The sequence below is a fragment of the Tetrao urogallus genome (assembly GCF_951394365.1).
Source record: "Tetrao urogallus genome assembly, chromosome: 6".
Taxonomy (NCBI): Eukaryota; Metazoa; Chordata; class Aves; order Galliformes; family Phasianidae; genus Tetrao; species Tetrao urogallus.
The window spans coordinates 58,105,965-58,127,726 of record NC_136819.1 but is presented as its reverse complement, the minus strand read 5'-3'; the positions used below and the strand labels follow the sequence as shown (position 1 = coordinate 58,127,726).

Here is a 21,762-nt window from a genome sequence, read left to right as displayed (position 1 = left end):
GGCACGTGAGGATGTTCTTATGGCTAAGCCATGCAATTCCTCATTGCTCTGACACCTCCCCCACGCTAGCTGCTGGCTGACCCTCGCCCCATCCACCAGGACCAAAGTTTTGCCCCACTTTCTCAGCAGGCATGAGGAGGTGGCCTTGTAGCTGGGCATGCTTTGGCTGGTTTGTCTCCAGGGGCTCTATTCAAGGTCTTCTCTGTAAATCCTGTGGTCCTTTAGAGAGGAGGAACCACTTCTCCATCAGGGGTTTGGGCAGCAGGGCTGCCAGCCCACCTCCATCCTGGAGGTCCCAGCTTGCCCCGTGCTTGGACATGTGGATTCCTTGCTTATGGTGGAAGTTAAATGCCACATGAAGTCTGCTTCTAGAAGAGTCTGATAGTCACACTGCTGCTGGTAGTGATACCTCAATGTGCCAAGTATGCATTGGGGTCTACAAAGCTCCTCATGGTGTGCAAACACCATTAATGTCCTGTCGGCAGTCACTGCAATTAATGGATCATCCCCATACACTGGCATGATTTTCTTCCATTTCAGGGCAGCTGCGCTTCTGGAACCCAGACGACCTGAATGCCTCCCAAGGCACATCACTGCCCACACCAGAATGGGTGGAGGAGAAGCTGCAAGAGGTCTGTGAGCACCTGGGCATCTCCAGGGATGGCCACTTGAACCGCAAGAAGCTCATCTCCATCTGTGAGCAGTTCGGGCTCCAACACATCGACAGGGAGGTGAGTGGAGCTGGGGGTTGCTTAAGCAATAAGGTATACCCCAGATTCCAAGCATACCTCCTTAATCCAAGGAATTTTCTATCTAGGAAGAAAACATTGGTTCAAATATCCTTAGATATGTCTTTGCAAAGTCAAAAGCAACTGCGGGCTGTTTCTGTTCTCCAGGCAGGGTCTATTAAAGATTCAGTTTTATTAAAGAGAGGGGAAAAAAATGTTTTTTCACATATTAAAATGCCATGATTTGAAATGTTTTCCTTTCTAAAGCTTGGTTCTGAGCTGCTATTGCTTTGCTGGGCAGCGCATAGCTCTGTGAGATGGCTGTCCCAGCAGTGGGCTGATGTACTCCTGTGGTCTGTTTGCTTTACTCTTCCTTTTTTTGTAGAGATCTAGGGAATAGAATCACACAGAATGGCCCGGGTTGGAAGGGACCTCAGAGGTCACGAAGCTCCAACTGTGCCATGCAGGGCCACCAACCTCCCCATTTCACAGCAGCCCAGGCTGCCCAGGGCCCCATCCAACCTGGCCTTGAACACCTCCAGGGATGGACGGGGCATCACAGCCTCTCTGGGCAGCTGTTCCAGCACCTCACCACTTTCACAGCACACAACTTCCCCCTCACATCCAACCTCCATCTGCCCTCCCTCCACTTCAAACCATAGGAGCTGGTCTGCTGTGACAAATGTTGCTGCAGTGTTTTCAGCAATAGCAGCCTTGATTTCTGTCCCGTGCCTCTTGCAGGTGCTTGAAGAGGTGCTCCATAACCTGGAGCAGGATGGCACTATGAGCGTGGAGGATTTCTTCTACAGCTTGTTTAGGAATGCAAAGCCACTGACACCCTCAGCATCTACCCCGTACCGACAGCTGAAGAGACACCTCTCCATGCAGGTGAGGGATGGGCATGGAGCCCTGGTTCACTGTGCTGTGGGGAGATTGGAGTGCCCCAGGGCACTGTGGAGCTGGAGTGCTATGGGGAAAGCTGTGGGGACAGAATGGTGTAGGAATGGCCTTATGCTTGTGGTAGGATGGCTCCCTTGATCTTAGTGGTCTTTTCCAGCTGTAATGATTCTAATAATGGGGCTTGGGGATGCATCTTGTCAGATGTGATGTGTGGCAGCCTGGGGTTGGCTCCAGATTGCAGCTATGCACATCCCACTTGACAGAATCACAGAATGGCTTGGGTTGGAAGGGACCCCAAGGATCACAAAGCTCCAACCACCCAACAATGCAGGGCCACCAACCTCCCCATTTCACAGCAGCCCAGGCTGCCCAGGGCCCCATCCAACCTGGCCTTCAACACCTCCAGGGATGGACGGGGCATCACAGCCTCTCTGGGCAGCTGTTCCAGCACCTCACCACTCTCACAGCACACAACTTCCCCCTGACATCCAACCTCCCTCAACTCCAAACCATTTCCCCTTGTCCTGCTGTTCTCTCCCCTTTCCAAGAGCTGCTCCCTCCCATCTTGGGCTGCTCTCCAACTCGCTTTAAGCCCACTGCGCTGGGTTGTGCTGCGTTCCCATCAGGTCACTGCTGGGCGTTGGCGTGGCAGGGAGGAACAGCAGCATTAATCCTTAATCTCTAGATCCCCGCTAGCAACGTGACCCACGTCAGCCCTTCCCGGATGGGTGTGCAGGGGGCCGGGTCTGCCTGTACCCCCCACAGCTCTCCCCTTTTCCTCCAGTCCTTTGATGAGAGCGGCCGCCGCACTGCGGGCCCCGCCGCCATGCCCAGCACCGTTGGGTTCTGCCTCTTCTCCAGCCTGGATGATGGCATGGGTTATGGCTGTGTGGAGGGCATCTTGGACTGCTGGCACCAGGAAGGCGTGGAGAACAGCCAGGACATCCTGAAGGTAATGGCAGGCCTGCCTCAGCCCTGCTGGCTCTTCTCTGTGGGGTATTGGGTTGTAGCTGGGCTTTTCCTTGCTAAAAGTCAGTCTGGGCAGAACTGTTCTGGGATATCCCCAGTGACGTCCATTGTTGAAATGGTGTGTATCTGGGAGCCAAAAGTTAATGATGGATGTAATAAGGCTTCCAGCTTAGCTCAGAGAAGTCAGCTGTGTTTGTAGAAAGCAATCTGCCTTTACATTGCTGAGTACGGCACCTGCAAACCTGTTAGTGCTCACATGGCCTGGATTAAAGCTTATGCAGGAACCAAGAGCAGCATTTGAAACCTGCTGAGTCCTTTATTACAAGCTAGTGCTTTATTACCCATTTGCTCTGTGTATTGTGAATCAGGTGCCTGAAGTCAATCCCTTCCCTGCCCACCCTGCTAGCAGCTGTGCATGGGATCAAACACTCACGCGTGCTCGTTCCTAGAGCATCTCTGAGTTGCTGGCAATGGTAACAACAGTTTTTTCTTAGCATTTCCAGTCTGTGTGGATTTTGCACATCCAGGCTGCCGTAAACACTTTATCCAAAGCTCTGTCATTGCTCTCTAGCAAATAAAACCCAGCTGGAGTTTGCATGCGTGCAACTCAGCTCTCTAACAGTGCTATGTGAGCCAGACTTGTGTGGTAAGCCTTTAGCTTACCTCCTGCCTGTTGCTTTCTTCCTGGCTTGCTGTGTTTTGCAGTGTGTGTGCAGAGTATTCCATCTGTCCTGCTTTGTGCTGAGGGAAATCCCAAGCACTTATCACAGTAACTTTCTGATAGAGGTGAGAGGTGATAGAGGTTTCTGATAGAGACCTCACAAGGAAAGACCTCTTCTGTACTGCCTCTGTTGCACACCCTCATTCTTTTACTGGGAACACTGTCAACCACTTTTTTGCAGCCTTTAAATATTTTAAAAGGGCACTGCAATTAGGCCCACCAGAGAGTTGATACTTTAGTCAAGCAGGACCTTCATTTCCAGCTGGTCTTGCAGCATCATCGTGGTGTTTTCCATCACCGCAGTTGGCAGCAGCACTTCAGTGTAGGAAGGTGCCAGAGGTGTTTCCTGTAGTACCCAAAGCCATTCACAGCAAGCACAGATCTCATCTGAGCCTGTTCAGTTCGTTCTGTCAGTCTGTGTCCAAGTGCACAAGAAAGCACATTCTGTTCTAACACTGGATTGTTTCACAGGCTTTGGATTTCAGCTTGGATGGGAAGGTGAACCTGAGCGAGCTGACACTGGCACTAGAAAATGAGCTTCTAATAACCAAGAACAGCATCCACCAGGCGGCCCTGGCCAGCTTCAAGACAGAGATCAGACACTTGCTGTAAGTCATTGGGATCGCTGGTTCTGCTTTTCCCTTTGGTTTGTTCCCCTGTCCATCTGTATGCCGTGCATATGAGCTGCAGCTCTAAGCAGTGTTGAGTTTTCTGCTGTCTATCTTGAAATACTGTCCTTGGCTATCCATCAACCTATGCATCCATGCAGCAGCTGGTCTTTAAACCTGCAGGTGTTACCCACCAGCTTGTATAACTTGTGCCTCTCAGCTCCCCACATCTCCTCTATGGCTGCAAGATGGGGCAGGCCCAAGTGTTTCCATTTCCTTTGCCCTAGGGAACGAGTTGACCAAGTGGCCAGAGAGAAGGAGAAGCTGCGCTCGGATTTGGAAAAAGCTGAAAAACTGAAATCTCTGATGGCTTCTGAAGTTGATGACCACCATGCAGCAATAGAGCGCCGCAATGAGTACAACCTCAGGTATGGTGTTGGGTCACCCCATGGGTGAGAGCAGCTCCTGCTTATCTTGAGCATTGCTGCAGGGTAGCACTGTAAGTGCTTGGGGCTGGAGCCTGGGGCAGGGGTGAGCACCTGAGGTTTGGCTGAAATGCAGCCTGAGATTGTCCTGTGGCTGGCCAAGTTGAAGCAGTCCTGTGCTGTTCCTTCCCCACCTGCCAGACTCATCTATGGGTCTCAGGTGGTGCCAGCCCCATTCCATCTCTCTGCTTCCCACCCCGGTGTCTGTGCACACCACTCACCTTCCCAATAATGAGGTGCATGTGGATGTCAAACTTCAAATATTAACATCTCTGGCTGCAGAAACAGCAGCCTGAATCCCAAAATCCTGGCCAGGCTGTGGGCTGCACATCTGAAACGTCTCTGAACCGTGCAGTTAATCCATGCTTCTCCAGGCAGCAGTCCCTCCTGGTGCAGGCACTGATAGGAGCAGTGCTGATTACCGCCCAGCTTAACTCACAGCAGTATTTGCCTGCTGCTTTTCCTGAGCTTTTCTTACCTTTGATCCCTTAATAGGAAGCTGGATGAGGAGTACAAGGAACGAATCGGCGCTCTGAAGAATGAGCTGCGGAAAGAGCGCGAGCAAATCCTGCAGCAGGCTAACAGACAGCGGCTGGAGCTGGAGCAGGAGATAGAGAAGCTGAAAACTGATGAGAACTACGTCCGTGACCGCCTCACGCTGTCCCTGAAGGTAACAGAATGAATGGACCCTGAAGTGGGGAGCAGTGCTGCAATTAGCTCCTTAATCATAGGGTCTCTGCCAGAGTAGGTTGAGCTGAGTGAAAGTAACTGTAGCTGCAAGGTAAGGGCATCGGACTCAGTGGCCCTTATGAGTCCCTTCCAACTCATAGAATCATAGAATTAGAAGGGACCTCGAGGATGCCACATGTAGGGCCACCAACTCGGGGTGTTTCATTCTGTGTCTGTGATGGCGTTTTTTGGATCACCTTGATTGGTTCCTGTTTGGGCTCATGGGGCTCCATTTCAAATGGTAAAGCAAGCCTGCTTGCTTATTTCTTTTGGAAAGCTCTTTTCTGCCTTCCAGTGCAGTCTTTCACCTGTGACCCTACACACTCACATCCTTCAGCCATATTATTTTTTAGGAAACACTTAAATCACAGCCAACTTTTCTCTGAAGCTGACAGCTGCTGAATCATAATGTAATGCTTTGGATTGTTTGTAAGCTCATCACAGGTGAAAGATAATGGTGTTACCTTAGGGGCATCACAGGCACTGACAGTCAACACGCTGTGTTGAGAGCAGCTTCTAAGCAGGCTGGCTGCCCTGTGAGCATCGAGGGAGCTGTAAAACACTCCTGAAGCAGCAGTTTGAAAGAGAGAGGAGTTGGGGTGTGTTGGGACCACCAGCAGCTGCTTTTTTGTGGCGAGAGGGATTGTGTGTGTTTGAAGGGTGGAAAACCAATGCACAATTCCCATTGCTGGCTGAAACTCATAACAATGTCAGGCTCTAACTTGACTCTCTAATGAGCCATTGCTTGCTATTGCTTTCTTTCTGCAACTGCTGAGGCTGCTGGGTTATGTTTGGTGCAGGAAAACAGCCGTCTGGAAAGCGAGCTCTTGGAAACTGGAGAAAAGCTGGCCGAGTATGAAAGCCTGGCAAGCAAACTGCAGAGGAACTTGGAAAATGTCCTGGCTGAGAAGGTAAAGCCTCCTCTTACCAGCATGTGCTCCCAGTTGCCCAACTCATTTCCAGTGAAGGAAATCACAGATCCTCCAGCTTGCCTGTGGTTTGGTTAAAATCGACAGTGGAGAGGCACATGGCAAAGCAATCATTCCATCGGTCTGAGGGGTGTTTTGGTGTTTGCTTTATTTATCTCCTTTGTAATTTTGGATATATCCAATCTGCAGATCCTTTCTAGGGCAGCTCATATCACAGAATCCTAGAATGGCCTGGGTTGCAAAGGAGCACAGTGCTCATCCAGCTCCAACCCCTGCTGTGTGCAGGTCACCAACCAGCAGCCCAGGCTGCCCAGAGCCACATCCAGCCTGGCCTTGAATGCCTGCAGGGATGGGGCATCCACAGCCTCCTTGGGCAACCTGTGCCAGTGCCTCACCACCCTCTGGCTCCAAAACTTCCTCCTCATATCCAACCCAAACCTCCCCTGTCTCACTTTAAAACCATTTCCCTTGTCCCATCACCACCCACCCTCACACACAGCCGTTCCCCTCCTGTTTATCCGCTCCCTTCAAGCACTGAAGGCCACCATGAGGTCTCCCCTCAGCCTTTTCTTCTCCAAGCTGAACAAGCCCAGTTCCCTCAACCTTTCCTCACAGCAGAGCTGCTCCAGCCCTCTGCTCATCTCAGTGCCTCTTCTGGACCCGCTCCCAGAGCTCCACGTCCTTCCTGTGCTGGGGGCCCCAGGCCTGGACGCAGCGCTGCAGATGGGGGCTCCAAGAGCTGAGTAGAGGTGGACGATCACCTCCTTGTCCCTGCTGGCCACCCCTTTTTCATGCAGCCCAGAACACAGCTGCCCTTCCATGCTGCAGGCACACATTACAAGGTGCTTGGTGTTGCTTTGCCCATCTGCTAAAACTTCATCTGAAAATCAAGATAACAGCTGAATGTGGTGGTATTCCAGTGGTAAAATAATAAATAAGGCAGAGAGAGGCAGCAGGCTGTGAGCAGGGCTGTGTGGAAGGCTAACTGGGTGGTGCTGGTGCCGTTTCAGTTTGGGGACCTGGATCCCAGCAGTGCGGAGTTCTTCCTGCAGGAGGAGAGGTTGGCCCAAATGAAGAATGAGTACGAGCTGCAGTGCAGGGTGAGTGGAGCCCTGGGGTTGGGAACCCAGCACTGGGCAGGGATGGGATATTTCCGAGTGCTGTCTGTTTCTGGAACAGCTCTGGCTTAAGAAAACAGAACTACATGCATTTAAAGCTTGCTTTCTCCTCCCCACATCTTGTGCAGCTGAATGCTTCCTGAAGGTGGGTCTGCGAGTATCTATTTCTGTATCTGTTTACTGAGGGTTGCACTGATTGCAAGCAATTGGCTCATCTGTTCTGCATTATCCCTGTTCACTGTAGAACCAGCTTGGCTCAGGACTGTGATTGGAACAGCATAGCAGCTCTGTTAAGTTGGGGTTAAAAAGCAAATATTTTCTAGAAATATTTGCTGAACTGATTGATATTTCTTGATAAGAATTGGCTTGAACGTGCAGCTGGCTCTTTTGAGTGCTGGCAGACACTGTCAGTCTTTAGGGTTCCCTTTCTGAACCCTCCAAGTCTCCAGAGCTGCATGTTTACATGTTCAGCCATTCATATCTTCAATAAGGGCTGTTCACTGAGCTCAGCACGCTGCCTTTGGCACAAACACTTGGGAGGTTCTGCTGGCAAGTGGGCAGAAGTACCAGATGGGAAAGGCACTAATGAGGAGATCTCTTTCCTAATTTGATCTTTTACTTCTGCTTTGATATATTTTTTTTTCCAAGTAGAATGGTAGTTAGGAAGTATTTCTCAAGTGTGTTTGGAAGCGTTCCGAAGGTGATGTTTAAAACTGTAGGAGGAAGAAGGAATAAAAAGTGCAAGTCCTACAGAGTGGTGGAGTTCAGAAGCACAATACATGCATGTATCAATCTGAAGGAGGCTCTGTCATCTTGATAAGAAACATATCTGCTACTTGCACACGGGCTGGCACTTGGAAAAACAGTACCTTCTCCAAAAGAAGGGACCTGTGGAGTCATTCAGGTTGAAGACATCCAAGTCCCCAACCCCAGCCCACCCCACCATGCCCGCTGCCCACATCCCTCATGGGCAGTGACCACTCCTGGGCAGCTATGCTATGGCAGCACTGCTCTTTTGGAGAGGAAATGTTTCCTAATATCCAACCTGATCCTCTCCTGGCACAACTTGAGGCCATCACTTCTCATCCTGGTTGTTAACTGGCAAGACTGAGTCCTTATCTGCAGCAATTCTCTCCTGAATGTCTTGTGTCTGTGTTATGCTGGTGTGCAGACGCCCAGCTGTTCGGCTGCTTTTACCAAAGCTTTCCTTTGCTTCTCCCCTGCAGGAGCTGCAGGACCAGATCGATGAGCTGCACTCAGAGCTGGAGGAGTACCGCACTCAGGGCAAGGTGTTCAGGCCGTCCCTGAAAAACTCACTGTCAGAGGAGTTTGATATTGATATCAAAAGCTATGGCAACAGCGGCGTTGAACCTGACCAGGGTAAGGCATGTTTCCTCTATGGGAAGTCCTGCAGTGTAGATATTTAGAATGTCTCAGATGGGGTTATGTAAAGGCTGCCCCAAACCTTCCCAGTGAAATTCTTAGCAGCACTCCCATTTTAATGTGCAGCATTAAGTGCCCATGACTGCTGTGCCATGTTCAAAGCTCAGATCCTAGAATGGCCTGGGTTGCACAGGAGCACAGTGCTCATCCAGCTCCAAGCCCCTGCTGTGTGCAGGTCGCCAACCAGCCGCCCAGGCTGCCCAGAGCCACATCCAGCCTGGCCTTGAATGCCTGCAGGGATGGGGCATCCACAGCCTCCTTGGGCAACCTGTGCCAGTGCCTCACCACCCTCTGGGTGTATGAATACATCTATTGAAAACGTAGCTCTTGGTGTTTCAAGGTGATGCATGTAATTATTCTCTTTAAAGGACTTGGGTCAGAAGACTGCAATCCATTAAATATGAGCATAGAGGCTGAAATGGCCATTGAGCAAATGAAGGAGCAACATCACAGGGATTTGCATCACCTCAAGCAGGAGCTGGAAGACACTGTAAGCTATTCTTGTTTAGAACTTCACCAAATTTTGCAGCTTTTTTGTAGAAGTGTGGTCTTGGAGCGGTCTAAGCTTGTTCTGCAGCAAGAGCAGATGTCATTGGTCCTGTTGGGCTTCTGTTGCATTTGATACACTGGTCTTCAGCTCCAGTTAAGAGCTGGTAACTATGCTGCATCCGTATAATGCACTCATTTCATGTATGGTATAAGATGGGGGTAATGAAATTGTATTCTGACAGCGTGGCAACTGTCTGCCCTGGTTTGCAAAGGGAAACAAGTGGTGCTTGTGGGGAAAGGGAACTAAAGCAATATTACCCTGACATCATTATTTTTCTTGTCACTTCTAAAACCTTAATGAAGGGAAACCCCTCACCTCTTAATCTGGGGAGGGTTTTGAAGAATGTGTTGGTGAAATGCTTCCATGGCAGCTACAAACCTGACTGAGGACTTTAAAATGAGCAGGTTCTCTCTTCTGTGACAAAACTCATTTAACGTAAAGATACGAGTTTCACAGTGAGACATGATGCTGAGCTCTTAGCAGGGGAAACCAATGTAAAGAGTGAGTCAGAATCACAGAACGGCCCGGGTTGGAAGGGACCTCAAGGATCACGAAGCTCCAACCCCCCTGTGCCATGCAGGGCCACCAACCTCCCCATTTCACAGCAGCCCAGGCTGCCCAGGGCCCCATCCAACCTGGCCTTCAACACCTCCAGGGATGGACGGGGCATCACAGCCTCTCTGGGCAGCCGTTCCAGCACCTCACCACTCTCATAGCAAAGAACTTCCCCCTGACATCCAACCTAAATGTCAAAATGCTCTATAGAATATGTGAAAACATTCTAGAGATGTTTCCTGTTCATTTCTGTTGCATGTTCTGGAGAAACAGTCTGTGTTCCTCCTGCAGGTGAGTCACTATGAGAAGCAGCTGGGTGAGACAAAAACCCATTGTGAGAAGGAGCAGGAGGACATGAGGAAGAAGTACGGTGAGGAGATGCGTGTGATGGAGAAGCAGATAGCTGGGCTCAGAAGCCAAGTTGCGGAGCTGCAAGGAGAGGCTGCAGCACTCAGGGAGCAGCAAGAAAAGCTTGGCTGTGAACATAATGCTGAGAAAAACAAGCTGCAGGTCAGCTTCAGTGAGGAGAAAGCCAATCTGCAGGAGCTGCTGAGGCAGGAGCACGAGGACGATGTTAGAGCCAGGCTGGAGCAGGCCAATGAGAAGTTCAGTCGAGAACGGGAGGAGCTGATCCAGAACGGCGTCTGGGCAGAGGAGAAAATGAGAGCACTGCTGCAGGCACTGCAGGATGAGAAGGGAGAGCTGGAGCACGGCTTCCATCAGCAGCTGGAGAGGATGGCAGAAGCACATGCCCTGGAGAAGGAGGAGCTGCTGAGGAAGCACAGGCAGGAGTTGGAGGAGGAGAGGTGAGTGTCCCCGTGGCTCTATAGCTGTGCTCTGTGCTGCTTGGCACTGTGACCTTAGCGATGCTGGCACAGAGCTCATTTCAGGTGCTGTAACTGTACAGTGCTTTATTCCAGAACCAGATGGGCTCATACACAGAGCTGTGTCTTCTGACCCTTTTCCAGCAGATATTTCTGTTGGCTCTTAGCTCACCCAGAGGCAGCAGTGCTGCTAAAGCGTAACCAGGCGTGGTTAATTTGAGCTCCATTTGGCATCCCTGTGCTTTACAGTCCTTTGATTTCGAGTTGTCCTTTTCTGAAGAAGCAAACAGGTGGTTGGTACATGCATCTAGTCAGGAGTGAGCGTCAGAAGTAATGAGAGCATCCTGGGCTGACAGGGAGAGATGAGGACAAGGATATTTGCCCCCACAAATCCAATGCCAGGTATAGGAGAACACATCCATGGCAATTATCATTGAATTATCAATGAATTATTCAAGTTTCAATAAATGGCCTCGTTTAACTTTTTGCTCTCAGAAACACCCAGCAAACAGTAGTGCCACTAAAACTCAGTAGGAGAAAGTATTCAGTTGAAGTAGCTTTGAAAATTGATCTCTTCCTGAGATAGCCCAGGGTTTAGTAATGTGTTATGTTAACCACGTTTAGGCAGAAAATGGAAAGTGACTATAACAGAAGAGCATCTCATGCTGAGAGCCAGTTCTCTGCTGACACCCAAACACTTGTGAATAAGTATGAAGAAACCATCCAAAGTCTGGAGGGCCGCTACCAGCGAGAGCTGCGTGAGTTTGTGGAACTGCAGAGAGAGGAGAAGGCTCAGTGGGAGTTTGAAAGGGATGAGATTGCCCAGGAGGTCGCTGAAGCCCACGAGCAGCTGAAGGAAAGCCTGGCAAATGAGAAGGCTGCGTCTGTTGCCCTGAGCCGAGAGAAGGAGCTCCTGGAGAAGCAGTTTAAGGAGGAGGTGAATACATTGGTGTGCGAGAAGGAGCAGCTCCAGAAAGAGCTGCAGGAGCTGAGGGATGCTGCTGAGGAGCAGGAGAGAAAGCTGAGCAGTGAGATGCTACAGCTTCAAAATGACCACGAGAAAGAGCTGAAGGACAAAGAGGAGCGTATCAACACGGTGGAGGAAAGTGGGAAGCTGGTCAGGCAAAAGCTGGAGAGACTCCATAGTGAGTATAAGCGGGAGAAGGAAGAACTGAATTCCAAGCTTCTCGCCTTGGAAAGTTTAAACAAAGACATTTGTGTGAAAGCAGAAGCAGAAAAGGCAGAGATGAATTTGGAAATCTCAAACCTCCAAGAAAAAGTGCAGAAGTTGCAGTGGGAGAACCTTAGTTTTTCTGCACTACAGAATCACTATCGGGTCCTGGAAAACGAGTACACCAAAGCAAAGAGCAAAATAGCTTCTTTCTCTGCTACGGAGCCGCTGGGAGATGATGCAGATGTTCTCATAAACCTGCAGAAAGTGCATGAGCAAGCTGTGAAGGAGAATGTCAGGATGGCTGCTGAGATTGTCAGGCTGCAGCACAGGCTGCAAGATGCTGAGTGCAGATCCATGGGGCGTGCCTGGCCTAATTGCTCTGACCAAACATTGCAGCTGCTAGACGAAGTGAATCCTCTTTTTGGAGGGCTGCCCTGTGACTGTAGAGATGAAGGCAAGGGAACGGATCTGGATGGCTGTCAGCTCCTGGAGGCTGATGCTACAGACCTGGAAGAAGGGATGGGTTGTGGTTTGGAGGAGCCGTGTGATGGAAGCAGAGCGGACAGTGGTGCTCCTGAGGTGTGGATGTGCCACGTGCCAGGGGGTAAAATGGCACTGGAGAGTGATGGCAACCTTGACTTGGACAAGGATCTAGAGGTGGGTTCTCAGGTGCCTCTGCTGCAAAGAAACAGAGATCTTGAGGGAGTACCCAGGCTAAAAATACTCCAGAATGGTATTAAACAGCAGAATGTCTGTCTGCTAAGTAACAGAGCAGCTCCCAAGAGTAAAAGCTTTCATCCTGATGCTTCAAAGCTGCAGACTGAACTCGAGCACGTCAAAGAACTGGAACGTGCTCCTGGATTGATGAATGGTGACCTGGAAAGTGCAATACCTCAACTCTGGGAGAGGGTTGAAGAGTTGCAAGAAAGATTGATGGCACAAGCCAAGCTGCTGTCACTGCAAGAAGAAATTCAGGCAGAAAATGAGGGCCTGAAATCTGAAGTGATGAAGTTAGTTGAAAAAAACAGAGTCCTGGAAGACAACCTGCGTGAACTGAGAAGCTTTCATTGCAAGCTAGAAGAAAGCGACCTGGAAAGTATGAAGCTCTGGGAGGAAAACACGCAGCTCCCCAAAACAGTTAGAGAACTGAAAGATGGCCAAACCCAAAGTGTTGGAGGAGAAATAGATGTGTCCAGGGAGAAGTTAAGGCTGCGATGCCAGCTTGGAAAGCCAGAAGAACGGGCGGCAGTGCTTAAGGCTCTGCAAGATGAGCATGCCCAGTGTGGCAGCACGATGAAGGAAGCATCAACAGAAAAGAGAGGTCTGCAGGAGCACAGTGAGGTGCTGGAGGAGGTCCCCACTCTGGTTAACCCCAATGCCATGCATCTCCAGGAGGAGGAGAGGAACGCAGTGACGCGTGGCTTACAAAGCACGTGCACCGAGCTGCAGCAAAAAGTTGATCTTTTGAGGTAATGTATGCTTACAGAGCTTTGTGGGAAGCGTGGCAGCCCCACAACGCTCCAGCTTGCTGCTTGCTCCACGTAGAAACTAACCTAGTGTGTCCTGCTGACCATCCTTAGCCCTACTGACCGCCCTGCGGCCGCCACCTTAACCTCTGTAGCTTAGCCCTTAGAAAGCAGTGCCTCGGAATCTGACTGCTGGTAGGTGTCTGAATGTGGATAACCATGGCTGGGATAAACGTGTGGCTTGCTCCTCTGAACGTGACTTAGCATGACATAACACAAGTGATTTGCCCTTGGATGCAGTTTCCTTTGCAGTGTGTACAGCAGGGCCCTCTGTGTTAATGTCTGAAAGATGGTAGTTACGTTTTTCAGGATGCTTTCAGCTGTCACTAATATCACCTCTTTGTTCTTTTCCTTTCTAGCACTGAGTGTTACTTGGAAAGCTAGAATTGTTTTGCTTTTTCTAAATACCAGAGTCAACACTAAAGAGTCACAGAGCCATTGAATGGTTTGAGTTGGAAGGGAACCCTTCAAGGCCATCTGATCCCACTCCCCACACTGCACAGGGACACCCACAGCTCCATCAGTGCTCACTGCCCATCCCCTGATCTTGGATTTCTTTAGGAATGGGGCACTGCTGCCTCTCTGGGCACCCTGTGCAATGCCTCCCCATCCTTAATGTCAATAACTTCTCCCTTATGTCCAATCCAACTCTCCCCTCTTTTAGTTTGAACCCATTTTCTCCTTGTCCCGCCACAGCAGACCCCGTGCTGCAGTCTGCTTATGGTGCTGTGGAGCTCTTCAAATTCACAGCTACGTTATTGGTACTTAAGGACCAGAAGGTATAATACAGTATTGAAGTGCAAAACTTCTACTAGCTATCTTAAATAACTTATTAACTTTGAGCGGGTGTTTTGTACAGTTAATATCCCCTTTCTCATGATCAAGGAAGCAGTCTAAATGTAAAATCTCTATGCAGCTCATATGAATTACCCAGCTGCAGCTTTGTTGCCAAGGATCACAAGCAGGTCAGGCTTTCAGTGACTTCTCTCCTTTGGTGACGCACAGAAGCTGTGCTCACGTGTCTCATCTCTCTGCCACAGATGTGAGGCTGAGAAGCTCAGAGAAGAAAACGCCATTCTGAAAAACAAAGTGATGCTGTTAAATGAGGAGGGCAGTGCTTCCAGCCTGAAACTGCGGGAGCTGAACGGATCCCGGGAGGAGATGCGGTAAGGATGCGTGCGACCACGTGTGCACCTCCAGGCTCTCGCTGCAAGGTTGCATCCTTTCTCCTAAAGCTCCTGCACACCTTAGTTGTTGCCCAGGCTTTGAAGCAAGCAAGCTGTCCGGTGCCACCAGCAGTCCCTGTGCCCCTCCCCAGCCCACAGTTTCTCCTGCCTGATCCTAGAGCTAAAGGAGGAGCTTTAACCCATGGGTCATTGTCATAGAATCCTAGAATGGCCTGGGTTGCAAAGGAGCACAGCGCTCATCCAGCTCCAAGCCCCTGCTGTGTGCAGGTCGCCAACCAGCAGCCCAGGCTGCCCAGAGCCACATCCAGCCTGGCCTTGAATGCCTGCAGGGATGGGGCATCCACAGCCTCCTTGGGCAACCTGTGCCAGTGCCTCACCACCCTCTGGCTGAAAAACTTCCTCCTCATATCCAACCTAAACCTCCCCTGTCTCACTTTAAAACCATTCCCCTTGTCCCATCACCATCCACCCTCACACACAGCCATTCCCCTCCTGTTTATCCGCTCCCTTCAAATATTGGAAGGCCACCATGAGGTCTCCCCTCAGCCTTTTCTTCTCCAAGCTGAACAAGCCCAGTTCCCTCAACCTTTCCTTATAGGAGAGGTGCTCAGCCCTCAGTCTTCTAGGAAAGAAATGCATGGGGGTGTCAAGGAAGCAGGTACTCACCAAGTCTGTGCAAAGCAGTGATGCTAAGTGTGAAATGAAAGTCCAGAATGACCATTTCTTATGAGGTGAACCAGCTTGTTTTTGCAGGCATGTATATTAGCAAGTGTCCTCACACTGATGAGCTTTTCTTTTTCCTAGGCTAAAGATAGAGGCGGTAAGGAAGGAGAAAGTGGCTGTGCAGAAGATGGTTGACAATCTGAAAAAGCAGGTATGCAGACTGAGTCCAGCAGCTTCTCTGGAGAAACATCACTGTAATCATCGCCCCTTCCTTACGTGGTCCAATCTGAAGGCAACTGTGATGCTATTGCAATTGTTTTTTAAAAAAATATATATGTATCTACCATGCAGTGCCAAAATTAGTCATAACTGACACTGCTCTCCCAATTCAGGTAGCAGATCTGAAGGCCAGGAACCAGCAGCTGGACTCTGAAAACACTGAACTGAGCCAGAGAAACTCCAAAAACCAAGCAGATGTGCAGGATCTCAACCAACAGCTGGCAAGGGTGCTCAAGCAAAAGGAAAGGGAAGCAGGAAGATGTACCCTGGAAGAGTGGGAAAAGGAGAGATTGGCACTGAAAGAGGAACTAGAAAACAATAAAGTAAAGGTATGGGATGAGTGGCTCTAATGGAATGGAGCAACTGAACCTTTAGGAATTAGCATCCATTTCCCTAGCCTGTATCACTGGTCCCAGCACCCTCTGCTGAACCTTCATTACTGTCTCTCAAACTGAGATCTGGGCTTTTTACTTCTCGCAGTCATCAAATGTGGTGTCCTCCTTGGAGATGGAGCTGTCAGAAATGAAAGTTCAAGCTCGTGTGTTGGAGCAGGAGAACCGCCTTCTCAAGGAGGAGCTGGAGAAGGCAAAGCAGGTATGGCACCCTACCCAGGTACCACCAGGTGATGGCTTAGAGCCACCAACCTGTCTCTTCTTGGGCCCTGCCCTCTTGATTGAGATGGAAGTAGTTAATTTCTCTAACCAAATGTCATCATGTAACGTGTATTATCAAGGACAGCGTTATAAATCTTCTTGAGACAGCCTCTCAGTGCAAGGCACAGCTGTTCAATTGTGGTTGATTTTGCTTGCTTAGACTTTGCCAAAAGTTATTCTAGAGCAGTAGATCTTCACAGTCAGTTGTTAATGACAAAGACCAAGACTTGAAGATCTTGATTCAACAGCATATAAGGCTTTTCTAGCTTGTGTGAGTAGGGTGGAATATTTCACTGAGCAGTTGGTGACATCCATCCAGCTCCTCTCAAGGAGTGGTTGCTTCCACCATGTCCCCTAGCAAAGCCAAAGCAATAAGAGTAGCAATTGGGGACTTGGACAGCTTAGAACTTTATAAAGATAATGTCCTGGAGGGCCTGGCTGTTGCCCATATAAACAGGGTTCATTTGGCAGCAAGTATATAATGATAATTATAAATAATGAAGGCTACCAATGAATTAGCCTTCCTGATTAGGGTGCCACAAAGTCATTTTCTTTAAAGCAGAGCATTCATTTGATGTTCCCCATGCTTGGGATTTATAATGGCCTTAAAAAGCAAAAGCAGATGAGATCTATTGAGTCAAGAGTGGATTGCTGCTCGAGTGTAATTAAAGACAGAAGATTGAGTGAGCAAAGCCCAGAGAGCAGAGGAGCAGGCAGACAAAGCTGATGCACTGTGCCAGATGGGAAAGGGATCAGAAGTCAGCTGGGTGGCTTTTCTTTCCTCCTTTTCTGGGAAGGAGGTATCCAAAGCCTTATCTACTCTGTTGATGTTAGAAGGTGACTGGGGACATGGATGTGGGAAGGAGAACTGTCTGTTCTGATTATTCATAAAAATAAAAACCAAAACCCAGCACGATACACAAAATGAAAATTCAAAGCTTTAGTATCTGCTGTGTCCTCTACCCAATGCAATTGGTGTTGTACAACCCAGTGGGTCCTATATTATGTCATGGGCTCTAACACACAAGCAGTGCAGGAGGTGTAGCACCTGTCTGCAGGTGTGTGGCTCACAGGAGCCCTGACACAGGCTGCCCTGGGTCATGAGTGGTATTCTGCTCCCATCTTTTCCACTCTATCCAGTGCACTACAGTTGGTCCTAAGGTGAGGAGAAGGCTTTGTTTGGTGCTTGCATGTAAAGCTCTGAACTGATGGAGGGCCTTGTCTCCCACAGCTGCCCAGGTGCTCTGACCTCTCTGACCTTCAGAACGAAGTCTCTAGCTTGATGACTAAGAATGAAAAGCTGCTGAAAGAAAAGGAAGCGCTGAGCGAGGAATTAAGCAGATGTATTGATAAGGTAAGGCAGGACTGCACAGCCATGCCCCTACCTGGGTGCTGCAACAAGGTGCTGAAGTTCTTATATCACAGTCTGCATCCCTCTAAGCTATGAAACTGCTTTGGGTTTCCTTCTTACCTTCAGGCCAGATCGAGGCTTCTGTGCCATTGCATTTTTTTTCCCTTGCTGGTCTTAAGGAGAGCTTTTGGAGCATAGTTTGAGTGCAGTTTGGTTACGTAGCAAATTCCAAACAGTGAGGAGCAGAGGCACGGATAGGAATGTTGCAGCAGGACAAGGAGGACAGTGTTCTTGCACTCTGTATTCTAACTCCAGGCTGGAGCAGCACAGTGGGTGTGCCATAAATAATGATCCTGTTGTGCACAGATTCACAACTGAGTTGGTTGGTTTTGTTTGCTCTCCTCCAATTTCCTTGCATAGCTGTAACTCCATCTATCGTAACTCCTAAAGTCAAACTGAGTTAAAGAAAATCCCAAATGATTCAGGCTTAGCCGTGTATCTTATTGCAGGTGGCCAAAGTAAGCTGCTTGGAGAGCGCTGTTGGCAGCTTGAAGCAGGAGCAGAAGTGCTGGGAACAACAGAGTCAGACCCTGAAAACGCAGCTATCAGCTTCACAGGAGAAGGTATAACAGTGGGTTTTGTTACAGTCCTGAATCAAAGCATTTTGGAATTTCTGGTACAGCTTTTTTCATAGAAAACAGCCCTCTTCTAACATGTGCAAGGACTTCATGCAACTCAGAATGGGTGCTTTGATGGGCTTTCAAAGTGATGTCCTTGAAGGACAAAAGGAAACTTGTTAAATATGACCTTTTTTTCCCCACATCCAAGTTCCTGTTGCCAACTCACTCTGCCCAGCTGTCCCTCAAGCACTGCAGTGATCCTGCTTCTGCTCCCTGCTTTTTGATGGTAGTTTGTTTCCTAGCAGCCAAGAGCAGGGACAAATGGCCATTTGCTTGGCTGATGGCACTGCTCTTGTCTCTTGTTGGCCATAGGCCACCAAGAAGAAGAAATAAATCAGAAGGAATCTCTTTTTCCCAGCATGTCACAATAAGTATTCTGTGATGGAAGATGAGTGCAGTATTTTGGCCATTTTTAAGAGGGTGTGGCAGCTGATTTGAAGCAGAAACTTGGAGAACTGTTTATCAGTTCCATGAGCTGGGCTGCCAGCGTCATCTCATCACCCCTTCCAACAGTCAGCAGTCAAATAGCAGAGATTTGTGGCACCTTACAGGTTCAGAGCTTGGATGAAACCTTGCAGAACACCAGCCTCCAAATGTCCTGCTTGAGGTCGGACCTGCGGGTGGCACAGCAGGAGAAGGAAGCTCTTGAACAAGAGGTGATGTCTTTACACAAGCAGCTGCAGAACGCCAATGAGAAGGTAACTGAGCTCTGTCAGATCCACGTGGATGACTTACAGATGGGCATCCTGTCACTGGAGCCAGTCTGATTGTTAGGCTGGCTAATGAGCAAGGCAGAAATAGTGCTGCAAGCCTGAGCAAGCAGCTTCTGAATGACATTGGTTTTGACTCTTATAAACACAAGTGATAGAAAGCTAGCAATCAAACTGCCTAGAGGGAGGAGGGCATAAAAAAGACAGTATTTCTGTGATGCTTTCTGGTTTTAGTAGTTTTCGTGTTTAAGAGATAACTATCATTAGCCTGTTAAGGTTGTTTGCAATGCCAAGCTGATGAGGAGGTGGGTCTGAAGGAGGTGGCAGGCAGCAGTCCTGCGTTAGCATTATGAATGTAGCCCCCGATTTGGCTGCTTTGCCATGTAATTAAAGGAATATTTAATGAGCACACGGGAAGGAGAGTGCTTCAGAATTGTGCAACAGGAGCTGAATCACAGCTTTGCTGAATAATATGTAATGGAGTTCTATTATTTATTTGATGAGGCTGCAAAATAGAGCCCAACTTTTTGTGCCATCGAGCTGAGTGTGCGCTCACAGTAACAATTCCAGCTGTGATTTGGCAAAGTGCTTGGCTGCACACTGGGATGACCGTGCTGGATTCCACTGGCACATAGGCTGGGAGGGAGATGGAGCCCTGCAGCTACCAAAAGCCTCCTTAAACACCACCTGAACGGAGAAAACGTCTGCTTCTCTGTTGAAGGCCTAACCCTGCAATTCTGTCTGTCTTAAGAACAGGGTCCTAGCACGGGCTGTGCCTTCCCCAGGGTGCACGCAGCAGGACGAGCTGGAGCAGCTGATGGCCCAGGAGCAGCAGCTGCTGCGGCAGGAGAAGGAACGGCTGCAGAGGGAAGCCCGCAGCTCTGCCACGGAGCTGCTGCATGCCAGGGAGAAGGTAGGGGATGGTTCAGATAGTCTCTTGTCGAAGATTCTGGTCTGCCCCCTCTGCTCTGCCCTGAGGAGGCCCCATCTGGAGCACAGGATCCCCTTCTGGGTTCCTCAGTTCCAAGCAGATGTGCAGTTGCTGGAGAGAAGCCAATGGAGGGCAGCAGAGGTGGTGGGGGGTCATCAGATGTGACAAAGCCTAGGCACGGGCTGCCCAGGGAGGTGGTGGGGTCTCCTCTGGAGATATGCAAAACCCATCTGGAAACTTTCCTGTGCAACCTACTGTAGGGAACCTGCTTTAGCAGAGGGTTCATAGAATCACAGAATGGGCCTGGGTGCAAAGGAGCACAGTGCTCATCCAGCTCCAACCCCTGCTGTGTGCAGGTCACCAACCAGCAGCCCAGGCTGCCCAGAGCCACATCCAGCCTGGCCTTGAATGCCTGCAGGGATGGGGCATCCACAGCCTCCTTGGGCAACCTGTGCCACTGCTTCACCACCCTCTGGCTGAAAAACTTCCTCCTCATATCCAACCCAAACCTCCCCTGTCTCACTTTAGAACCATCCCCCCTTGTCCTATCGCTATCTGCCCTGGGTTGAATGGGGAATCTCCAGAGGGCCCTTCCATTGCATACAACTCTGGGATTTATTTATTATGTCTTCTAGCATTCTTCACATTTAATTTCCCAGCTCGCAATATTAGGCAGATTATGGGGAGGAGAAAGAGTTGCTCAAAGCTAAAATATCAAAAGTACCAGAATCTGTTATGAATCTGAAATCACCTGGTACCAGATATTGCAAATGCAATTGATTTATTTGCAGTGGGCTGTCAGTTTTGACCTACTGGAACGTGCCAAAAACATCACTACAAAGGAGATGGAATGGTTTGGAATGTCTTCTCACATTTGTTCATCTCTGGTCTCTTTAGATCCGACAGCTGGAATCCACTGTCCTCTCCTTAAAGCATCAGAAGCATCAAAGCCAGTCAGGTATTGTCAAAGCCATAGAGCAGGAGAAACTAAGCTTGAAGAGAGAGTGTGAACAGCTACAGAAGGAGTTGTCCTCTGCCAATAGGAAGGTTAGTCCAAGTGCTTAATCTGGGGTTGGTGTGATGTGCAGCCACTCATGACTTGCATGTTGAATACAGCAGATAAAATGAAGCTGCTGCCTTTCTAAGGAAACCTCTTGTCTTCTGTAGATCAGTCAGATGAATTCTGTTGGACACGAATTGGAAACAAGCTCAGAAAATGAAGGGCTAAGGAAAAAGCAAGTCAAGCTGGACGATCAGTTAATGGAGGTACTTCTCAATAGGTGCTGACTGCGCTGACTGTAGTGCGGAGGTTTATCATCAGTGTGTCACTGAATCCATGAATTTATTTATAAAACGAAAGTAAAAAAGCTTTCCTCTTCAGGGAAAATGATCAAAACTGGAAGAATTGCTGTCTGTTAATGTTAATGTGATCTTTCATGATCAGTGTGAGTGTGATTGATGTGCTTCTGTGAAGCACGGTGTGGTTCATGGTAACTTGTGTGATGTTCCAGATACAAAGACGAACGGGGAAGAATTTTGTTTCTGTGCTTGAGGCAAGGCTAACACTTTGTTCTTCCTTCCTAAAACATATCACCTCAAATTTCCTAACTAATATTTGTGTAATGCTGCTCTTAATGTAGAAGCCTGTTCTTACTTACCGTGAGAATAGTTGGCTGAATGGAAGCCTTGCTTAGCAGAACCTCTGAGCTGTCTCTGCAATGAACTTGGTCTGAATTTCAGTTTAAAACATTTTTAACTTGTTCCATAAATGAGACAGTCTTATAGATGAGGCTTTTGCAGCACTGTTGGTTGAAATACCTCATGGTTTTCATCAGGGAAGCAAACGGGAAACGTGTTATGCTGAATATACTCTGTAATTAGCTGTAAAATTATTAAAAACTTGATTAGAAAAAATGAAATTTTGGCAAGTCATTGAAAACAGTTTTATTTCCTGTGCCTTTGCTTCGTGTATTTTCAGTTATGCTTTGGGAAAAATCCCAACTCTGAACTCTTCAGTCTGAACATTGAGTATGGAATTGGGTTTTCTCC

General features: G+C 48.9%; 1 protein-coding gene across 1 annotated transcript in view; it reads left to right on the top strand.

The window, feature by feature from the left end:
• Positions 1 to 21,762, top strand: part of NIN (ninein) — a gene marked incomplete at its 3' end in the record, with an annotated part of 45,859 nt that overhangs the window by 15,306 nt on the left and 8,791 nt on the right. Inside the window, exons 5-26 of the mRNA XM_079537517.1 lie at positions 541 to 731; positions 1,470 to 1,616; positions 2,413 to 2,580; positions 3,790 to 3,926; positions 4,214 to 4,354; positions 4,907 to 5,081; positions 5,941 to 6,051; positions 7,080 to 7,169; positions 8,414 to 8,567; positions 8,999 to 9,120; positions 10,027 to 10,541; positions 11,184 to 13,202; positions 14,300 to 14,425; positions 15,251 to 15,320; positions 15,502 to 15,717; positions 15,869 to 15,982; positions 17,273 to 17,395; positions 17,902 to 18,015; positions 18,624 to 18,770; positions 19,534 to 19,695; positions 20,611 to 20,760; positions 20,881 to 20,979. Of these exons, the coding sequence (XP_079393643.1) occupies positions 541 to 731; positions 1,470 to 1,616; positions 2,413 to 2,580; positions 3,790 to 3,926; positions 4,214 to 4,354; positions 4,907 to 5,081; positions 5,941 to 6,051; positions 7,080 to 7,169; positions 8,414 to 8,567; positions 8,999 to 9,120; positions 10,027 to 10,541; positions 11,184 to 13,202; positions 14,300 to 14,425; positions 15,251 to 15,320; positions 15,502 to 15,717; positions 15,869 to 15,982; positions 17,273 to 17,395; positions 17,902 to 18,015; positions 18,624 to 18,770; positions 19,534 to 19,695; positions 20,611 to 20,760; positions 20,881 to 20,979 (5,291 nt within the window). The remainder of the gene's footprint in view (positions 1 to 540; positions 732 to 1,469; positions 1,617 to 2,412; positions 2,581 to 3,789; positions 3,927 to 4,213; positions 4,355 to 4,906; positions 5,082 to 5,940; positions 6,052 to 7,079; positions 7,170 to 8,413; positions 8,568 to 8,998; positions 9,121 to 10,026; positions 10,542 to 11,183; positions 13,203 to 14,299; positions 14,426 to 15,250; positions 15,321 to 15,501; positions 15,718 to 15,868; positions 15,983 to 17,272; positions 17,396 to 17,901; positions 18,016 to 18,623; positions 18,771 to 19,533; positions 19,696 to 20,610; positions 20,761 to 20,880; positions 20,980 to 21,762) is intronic.